We start from the raw sequence: 9,438 nt of genomic DNA, 5'->3' as shown, positions 1-9,438 counted from the left end.
TATCGAATTTCACAAAGTGTTAATTAATACATTCACACCAAAGTTATTCAAAAAGATTGCACACTATTTAAGAATCTGGCTCTATCATCTTTTAGTATTGCTGGAGAAATCTCAGCCGTTTCCCTTCTCATTCAAAAGAAGAAAGAGGAGTGCGAACAAAAGCGTGCAGTCGTCCTACAAAATGGCGTTGATGATTATAACATTTCTCGTATACTGCTATCATCATCATCATCGTCATCATTATTGTCTTTACATTCTTTAATTCCGATGTAGGATAATATTCTCTCATCTGTGTTAATTCATTGTCTTTTCTAAGCCTGCCCCATGTTCCGTTCCTTCCTACAGATTCTTCACAGCCGCTCGCAAGACTCAGGAATCCTTCACAATATCTCCAAAGAACAAGAAATCTTTCACAATCTCTTCAGCGATTCGAATCTCAATCTCTCCAATGATATACGGATCCTTCATATTCCTCCTCTCATCGTCTAAGGATTCTTCAAGTTTCTCCTATGGCCAACACATCCTGCACACCCTCTTCCATAATCCATATCATCATTCTACAGCCTGTCTTGACTTACAGATCCTTCACCGCCTCTCCTGCCACCTACTACATATCCTTCACCTGCTCTTCTGCTACCTAAAGATCCTCCACCGCCTCTCCTGCCACCTACAGATCCTTCACCGCCTCTCCTGCCACTTACAGATCCTTCACCGCCTCTTCTGCCACCTATAGATCCTTCACGGCCTCTCCTGCCACCTATAGATCCTTCACCGCCTCTCCTACCACCTATAGATCCTTCACCGCCTCTCCTGCCACCTATAGATCTTTCACCGCCTCTCCTGCCACCTAACATAACATAACATAACATAAATAATAGGATAACAAAGGGCCACCAGGGCCCATCTAGGTTATCCTGTATCAGTCGCACAGCGACCTCGTCATCAGTACACCTATAGATCCTTCACCGCCTCTCCTGCCACCTACAGATCCTTCACCGCCTCTCCTGCCACCTATAGATCCTTCACCGCCTCTCCTGCCACCTATAGATCCTTCACCGCCTCTCCTGCCACCTATAGATCCTTCACCGCCTCTCCTGCCACCTACAGATCCTTCACCGCCTCTCCTGCCACCTATAGATCCTTCACCGCCTCTCCTGCCACCTATAGATCCTTCACCGCCTCTCCTGCCACCTATAAATCCTTCACCGCTTCTCCTGCCACCTATAGATCCTTCACCGCCTCTCCTGCCACCTATAGATCCTTCACCGCCTCTCCTGCCACCTACAGATCCTTCACCGCCTCTCCTGCCACCTATAGATCCTTCACCGCCTCTCCTGCCACCTACTCATCCTCCACCGTCTCTCCTGCCACCTACACATCCTTCACCGCCTCTCCTGCCACCTATAGATCCTTCACCGCCTCTCCTGCCACCTACAGATCCTTCACCGCCTCTCTTGCCACCTACAGATCCTTCACCGCCTCTCCTGCCACCTATAGATCCTTCACCGCCTCTCCTGCCACCTACAGATTCTTCACCGCCTCTCCTGCCACCTACACATCCTTCACCGCCTCTCCTGCCACCTATAGATCCTTCACCGCCTCTCCTGCCACCTACTCATCCTCCACCGTCTCTCCTGCCACCTACAGATCCTTCACCGCCTCTCCTGCCACCTATAGATCCTTCACCGCCTCTCCTGCCACCTACAGATCCTTCACCGCCTCTCCTGCCACCTACAGATCCTTCACCGTCTCTCCTGTCACCTACGATCCTTCACCGCCTTTCCTATCACCTACAGATCCTTCACCGTCTCTCCTGCCACCTACAAATCCTTCACAGCCTCTACTGTCACCAACGGGTACTTCACAGCCTCTACTGTCACCTAAATGTAGGTCCTTTACAGCCCCTTCGGACATAATGCTCATCTGTAGATCCTTCACCCCCTCTCCTACTACCTACAGACCATTCATTGCCTCTCCTATCAAGGTCTCGGCCATCACCCATTGATCCTTCACAGCTTGTCCCATCACACAAGGTTCCTTCACCTCCTCTCCCATGACCCAGAAATCCTTAATTATAACTCCATGATCCTTCAAAACCTCTTCTACGATACACAGATCTATCACAGACTTATCCACATCCCACAGATCCTTCACATTCTTCCTCACAACTCACAGCCTTCTCAGCCTCTCCTGTCACTGGAAAAGGACGTAATCGTCACTTCAGTTAATGGCTTCACGTTTACAAATTGTTATAAATTATTCTGTATCAAGTTATATCAAGAGTTCCCATTCTGAATAATTATTCCTGCAGAGAAATCAGGTGGATATCTCTCGTGAAGCAGCAGAAAATATCCATGGCTCGCGACAAGTTATCAACACACACACACACACACACACACACACACACACACACACACACACACACACACACACACACACACACACACACACACACACCGACCGCCACACAGCCGCGACCAAAGATTTGGCAGTGAACCTCATTTTGTAGGCTGGACTTTTATGTAGGCTTGGTTGTTCAACGCCTACCAACACAAAACACATGTCCATCAAGCGAAATCATAATGCGTATCAGTCATCTTACAGTAACTCATATCCTTCACACCCATCTCATGACTCCTTAACCCTTCACTGTTCCTCCCATATCTTTTCACAGCCTCTTCTATAATCTATAGATTCTTCACAAGCGATTCTAATCCTCCCCTTTGCCTCTATATTTTTCACTTTTCCTCAGTTGTTACAATCAAATCTTCCTTCCCACAGCACAAAATTCCAGTCGCCAACGTTCAGATAATGTTAGGAACACTTATGAGAACAAGATAAAACAAACACTGACAAAACAAATTGCTGTTGTTAGTTGACCTTTGTTTTTAATGCCTATTAGTATTTGGTTCCTCATTCCCGAGTCCTGGCGGGGCTGAAGACAGCGAGCGGAGCGTCGAGGCCTGTGACCCGCCGACCTGAGCTTGGGTCACGGGGACTGATAGGTACTCAAAGCAGCTATTTACCGAACATACCCAGTTTACATGTTACTTGTTCAATGAGTAACTATAGTATAATACTTGGAACAAACTGTCATGATGACATCTGTGATTTGCTGAGGGAGAGACTCAACGAATGGATGAATAACTAAGCGACGAAATGAAGGAGTTTCGTAATGTAATTTTCGTTGTCTTTATCGATGTCCTCCTGGTGCATGAAAGTAGTACACGAGTGGTTTACCTTCAGCAGCTTGCTGGGTGGGTGGTAACGTCCTTGTCTGTCACTTGTCAGGCTGAAGGTTGCACCTGTCAGGTTAATTAACATTGCTAAGCCAGGGGACGGAATGTGTGGCAGATGGAGGACTAGCCTTACCTAAAGACAAGGCTGAGCTACAACGTTTCTCCTAGAAGGTACTGCTGGCGATCATGAGGCTGACACCTGACAGCCGAGACCATGGTGAATGATTCACACCTTGGAAAAACAACATTAATGAAAGATGCAAAATATATATATATATATATATATATATATATATATATATATATATATATATATATATATATATATTCGACTTGGCTACTTCCGTGCTTAAAATTAGCTAACGACTCCAGAATATTTCACAGAAACCTGGGCGAGGCAGATGCACCTGCAGCTTTCAGTTTTGTTTCATAATTCAATGATACATATATATATATATATATATATATATATATATATATATATATATATATATATATATATATATATATATATATATATATATAATAGCAAGAATATTTGAGATAATAATACTAGGGCTTTCTTATCATTCTATATTTGTTCTGTTTCTTATCACCACTCTAGATGCCACAAGACCAGAGATAAAAGAAGCACAAACGAAGACAAATTTGCATAATATACATATAATCCGTTGACAATATTCTGACACACATAAAGGATTGTCATAGTACGGTTAACTTGGAAAATGAAGGACTACTGACGCCATTCATGACACCAGCCTTCACTGACATCAAGACTCTTCCGTTATTAGTTCACCTGTACCTTATCAGTGTTCTGTTTTAGATTCAGGATCCCTCCCCAAACTTTTATCACTATTGAAACATCCTTCACTGTCTCTCCCATCATTCACAGATCCTTCACAATCTCTCCCATGACCCAAAGATTGTGAACAACCTTTCAGATAAAATATTGACCACTACACTGGATAGCTGTCACTTCTTTAGACTGTGCTCCTTGTAAGATTGTTGAAAATGGTATCAATCGGTATATCGAATCATTAATTACTACTAAAAAATTCTTCCTGGAGAGAGAAGAGTAGGATATCTCTCGTTCAGCAGAAAAAAAAGACTAATGCCTGTTGTCAGATCATTTCAAGTCAACACACACACACACACACACACACACACACACACACACACACACACACACACACACACACACACATTTTACCTCACGTCAGGCCGCTAAACATCCACGACCCAAGACACAGCGCTCGACTCCATTTTGTAGACTCGAATTGCATGCAGTCTTCATTGTGTCCCGCGCCACCAAGATCGCATACAAGTCCATCACTTTATCACCTATACATAAACTGACCAAAGATACAGTGCGTACTAGTCATCTCATAGCCACAGGTCTTTCATAAGCTCTCCTTCACATTCTCCCTCGTGGAACACAAATCCTGTATAACCTCTCTCATGACATGCAGATCCTTCACAGCCTCTATCATAACACAGAGATCCTTCAGAGCTCTTTGAATAACAGAGAAATCCTTCACAGCCTCTCCCATAATACAGAGATCCTTTACTGCCTCTCCCATAACACAGAGATCCTTCACAGCCTCTCCTATACCACAGAGATCCTTCACAGCCTCTCCCATAACACAGAGATCCTTCACAGCGTCTCCTATACCACAGAGATCCTTCATAGCCTCTCCCAAAACAGAGATCCTTCACAGCTCTATCATAACACAGATCCTTCACAGCCTCTATCATAACACAGAGATTCTTCACAGCCTGTATCATAACTCAGAGAACACAGAGATCCTTTACAGCCTCTCCTATAACACAGAGGTCCTTTACAGCCTCTCCCATAACACATAGATCCTTCACAACCTCTATCATAACACAGAGATCCTTCACAGCCTCCATCACAGTGGTTCCCAAATTTTTCTGTCATTTCCCCCTGCACCCAGTTCAACCATCCAGATTTCCCCCTTCACGTGTATGAGAGAAAGAGCAGTTAAAACACACTGAGACTATTTACTAATTTATTTTTCAAATGTACAAATATACTGATAAACTTATAGTTACAGAGTAAAGTGGATAGAGAGCAGTTAGTGACAACTAAGCATAGCCACAGAGAGCGGTTAGTAACAAATAAAAGGACTTTTGATTTGACTTCGAGATTTTTCTAGTTAGTAGGTAGTGTAATTATTTTCCCCCTGGTAGCTCCAAATTTCCCCCCAAGGGGAAAGTTCCCCCAGTTTGGGAACCACTGCTCTATCATAACACACAGATCCTTCACAGCCTCTATCATAACACAAAGATCCTTCACATCCTCTATCATAACACAGAGATCCTTTATGGTCTCTCTATTACACAGAGATCCTTCACAGACTCTCCCATAACACAAAGATCCTTCAAAACTTCCTTCACGTCCTGCAGAACCTTGTTAGTTTTTTCAAGGGCCCACAAATATGCCTGCTGTCATGTCATTATTTCAAGCCAACACACACACACACACACACACACACACACACACACACACACACAAAACCAAAGACTTGGGTCAAAATCTCCTTTAGTAAGTTGGACATACGTAGGATTGTTAGTCAGGAAATCAACAGAGGTATCAGTGCTTATCAGCCATCTTACAGAGACACAGATCCTTAACATCCTCCTCCATGATTCCATGATTCCGTGGTCCTTTATGCTCTATCTCACGACTCACAGATTCTTTATAGCCTACCCAAGGACACGCATACTTATAAAATGATCCACAGATCCTTCATCGCCTCTCCCATGACCTACACATCCTTCACCGCCTCTCCCATAACCTATACATCCTTCACCACCTCTCCCATGACCTAGAGACCCTTTACTTAGTCTTTCGCTATCACATAGCCTTCACAGCCTCTCCCATGATACACTTACACTTCGTCGCTTCTCCTATTGATAGATCCTTCACTGCCCCTTCATAAATTCTCCCACATCCAAGAGATCCTTCACAGATCTTACCATTATCTCAGGTCATTTTGGTAGCCACACGATCCTTTGGTCCCCCTAGATAGCCACACTACCACTGGCACACGATACCAAGAGAGGACCACAGGATGCCAGTGATCATATGGCTACCAAAGGATGCCTGTGTTTCCGTGGATATCAAAGGGGACCAAAGGATGCCAGTGATTGTGTGGCTACCAAGTGAGGGACCAAAGGATGCTTGTGTTTCCCTGGCTACCAATTTGAGAGACCAAAGGATGCCTGTATTTCCGTGGCTACCAAGGGGGTAACCAAAGAATGCCAGCGATCGTGTGGCTACCCAAGTGACCTAAGGTAATGGTAAGATTTGTGAAGGATCTTTGGAACGTGGGAGAATCTATGAAAAGGCTGTGAAGGATCTATCTATAGTAGGAGAAGCGGTGAAGCACAAGTGTGTCATGGGAGAGGCTGTGAAGGTTGTGTGGATAGTGGAAGAAGAGGTAAAGGATCTGTGGGTCATGGGAGAGGCGGTGAAGGATGTGTGGGTCATGGGAGAGGCGGTGAAGGATCTGTGGGTCATGGGAGAGGCGGTGAAGGATCTGTGGGTCATGGAAGAAGCGGTGAAGGATATGTGGGTCATGGGAGAGGCGGTGAAGGATGTGCAGGTCATGGGAGAGGCGGTGAAGGATATGTGGGTCATGGGAGAGGCGGTGAAGGATGTGTGGGTCATGGGAGAGGCGGTGAAGGATGTGCAGGTCATGGGAGAGGCGGTGAAGGATGTGAAGGTCATGGGAGAGGCGGTGAAGGATGTGAAGGTCATGGGAGAGGCGGTGAAGGATGTGCAGGTCATGGGAGAGGCGGTGAAAGATTTGTGGGTCATGAGGGAAGCGGTGAAGGATCTGTGGATCATGGGAGAAGCGATGAAGAAAGTGTAGGTCATGGGAGAGGCGGTGAAGGATGTGTAAGTCATGGAAGAGGCGGTGAGGGTTGTGTGGGTCATGGAAGAGGTGGTGAAGGATCTGTGGATCATGGGAGAAGCGGTGAAGGATCTGTGGATCATGGGAGAGGCGATGAAGGATGTGTAGGCCATGGGAGAGGCGGTGAAGGATGTGTAGGTCATGGAAGAGGCGGTGAGGGATCTGTGGATCATTTCATAAGTCTGTAAAGGATCTGTAGGTTATAGGAGAAGCAATGAAGAACCTGCGTGTCCTTCGGTTGGATATAAAGGATGTGTGAGTCACGAGAGAGAGAATGAAGGACCACGGATTCATGAAGGAGGATGTTAAGGATCTATGACTCTGTAACATGGCTAATACGCACTGTAACTTGTTAACTCATATAGTAACAAGCCCATGTAAATCCGACCTACAAAAGGATATTCAGTGGCAAGTCTTTGTATGTGTGTGTGTGTGTGTGTGTGTGTGTGTGTGTGTGTGTGTGTGTGTGTGTGTGTGTGTTGGCTTGAAATAATGATCTGACAGCAGGCATATCTGTTAACCATAAAAAAAAAAAGATTCTGCAGGACGTGAAGGAAGTTTTGAAGGATCTGTGTTATAAGAGAAGCTATAAGGATTTGTGTGTTATGGGAGAAGCTGTGAAGGATCTCGGTGTTATGATACAGGCTGTGAAGGATCTGTGTTATGGGAGAGGTTGTGAAGGATCTCTGTGTTATGGGAGAGGCTGTGAAGGATCTCTGTGTTATGGGAGAGGCTGTGAAGGATCTCCGTGTTATGGGAGATGCAGTGAAGGATCTCTGTGTTATGGGAGAGGCTGTGAAGGATCTCTGTGTTATGATAGAAGCTGTGAAGGATCTCTGTGTTATGGGAGAGGCTGTGAAGGATCCCTGTGTTATGGGAGAGGCAGTGAAGGATCTGTGTTATGGGAGAGGCTGTGAAGGATCTCTGTGTTATGATAGAAGCTGTGAAGGATCTCTGTGTTATGGGAGAGGCTGTGACGGATCCCTGTGTTATGGGAGAGGCAGTGAAGGATCTGTGTTATGGGAGAGGCTGTGAAGGATCTCTGTGTTATGGGAGAGGCTGTGAAGGATCTCTGTATTATGGAAGAGGCTTTGAAGGATCTCTGTGTTATGGGAGAGGCTATGAAGGATCTCTGTGTTATGGGAGAGGCTGTGAAGGATCTCTGTGTTATGGGAGAGGCTGTGAAGGATCTCTGTGTTATGATAGAGGCTATGAAGGATCTCTGTGTTATGGGAGAGCCTGTGAAGGATCTCTGTGTTATGGAAGAGGCTGTGAAGGATCTCTGTGTTATGGGAGAGCCTGTGAAGGATCTCTGTGTTATGGAAGAGGCTGTGAAGGATCTCTGTGATATGGGAGAAGCTGTGAAGGATCTCTGTGTTATGGGAGAGGCTGTGAAGGATCTCTGTGTTATGGGAGAGGCTGTGAAGGATCTCTATGTTATAGGAGAGGCTGTGAAGGATCTCTATGTTTTGAGAGAGGCTGTGAAGGATCTGTATGTCTTGAGGGAAGTTATACAGCATTTGTGTTCAATGAAGGAGAGCTTATGAAAGACCTGTGGCTGTGAGATGACTAGTACACACTGTATCTTTGGTCAGTTTATATATAGATAATAAATCGATGGACTTGTATGCGATCTTGGTGACGCGTGACACAATGAAGACTGCATGCAATTCGATCCTACAAAATGGAGTCGAGCGCTGTGTCTTGGGTCGTGGATGTTTAGCGGCCGGACGTGAGGTAGTGTGTGTGTGTGTGTGTGTGTGTGTGTGTGTGTGTGTGTGTGTGTGTGTGTGTGTGTGTGTGTGTGTGTGTGTGTGTGTGTGTGTGTGTGTGTGTGTGTGTGTGTGTGTGTGTGTGTGTGTGTGTGTGTGTGTGTGTGTGTGTGTGTGTGTGTGTGTGTGTGTGTGTGTGTGTGTGTGTGTGTGTTGACTTGAAATGATCTGACAACAGGCATTAGTCTTTTTTTTCTGCTGAACGAGAGATATCCTACTCTTCTCTCTCCAGGAAGAATTTTTTAGTAGTAATTAATGATTCGATATACCGATTGATACCATTTTCAACAATCTTACAAGGAGCACAGTCTAAAGAAGTGACAGCTATCCAGTGTAGTGGTCAATATTTTATCTGAAAGGTTGTTCACAATTTTTGGGTCATGGGAGAGATTGTGAAGGACCTGTGAATGATGGGAGAGACAGTGAAGGATGTTTCAATAGTGATAAAAGTTTGGGGAGGGATCCTGAATCTAAAACAGAACACTG

General features: G+C 45.2%; 1 protein-coding gene across 1 annotated transcript; it reads right to left on the bottom strand.

The window, feature by feature from the left end:
• Nucleotides 1-6,297: 6,297 nt before the first annotated feature.
• On the bottom strand, nucleotides 6,298-7,691 carry LOC123514924 (uncharacterized histidine-rich protein DDB_G0274557-like). The gene is made up of 3 exons (XM_045273180.1): nucleotides 7,683-7,691; nucleotides 6,653-7,342; nucleotides 6,298-6,552 (listed from the first exon to the last, which is right to left on the bottom strand). The coding sequence occupies exons 1-3, from the start codon at nucleotides 7,689-7,691 to the stop codon at nucleotides 6,298-6,300; spliced, it is 954 nt and encodes a 317-aa protein (XP_045129115.1).
• Nucleotides 7,692-9,438: the final 1,747 nt, after the last annotated feature.

Source organism: Portunus trituberculatus, chromosome 38, assembly GCF_017591435.1.
Source record: "Portunus trituberculatus isolate SZX2019 chromosome 38, ASM1759143v1, whole genome shotgun sequence".
Taxonomy (NCBI): Eukaryota; Metazoa; Arthropoda; class Malacostraca; order Decapoda; family Portunidae; genus Portunus; species Portunus trituberculatus.
This window is presented reverse-complemented; position numbering and strand designations above follow the sequence as displayed.

Excerpts from the sequence above, each read along its gene's own strand:
- LOC123514924 (XM_045273180.1), bottom strand. Across the intron at positions 6,553-6,652 it reads GCCTCTCCCATGACACACTT|GTCACTTGGGTAGCCACACG; the intron begins GTGCTTCACCGC and ends CCATTACCTTAG.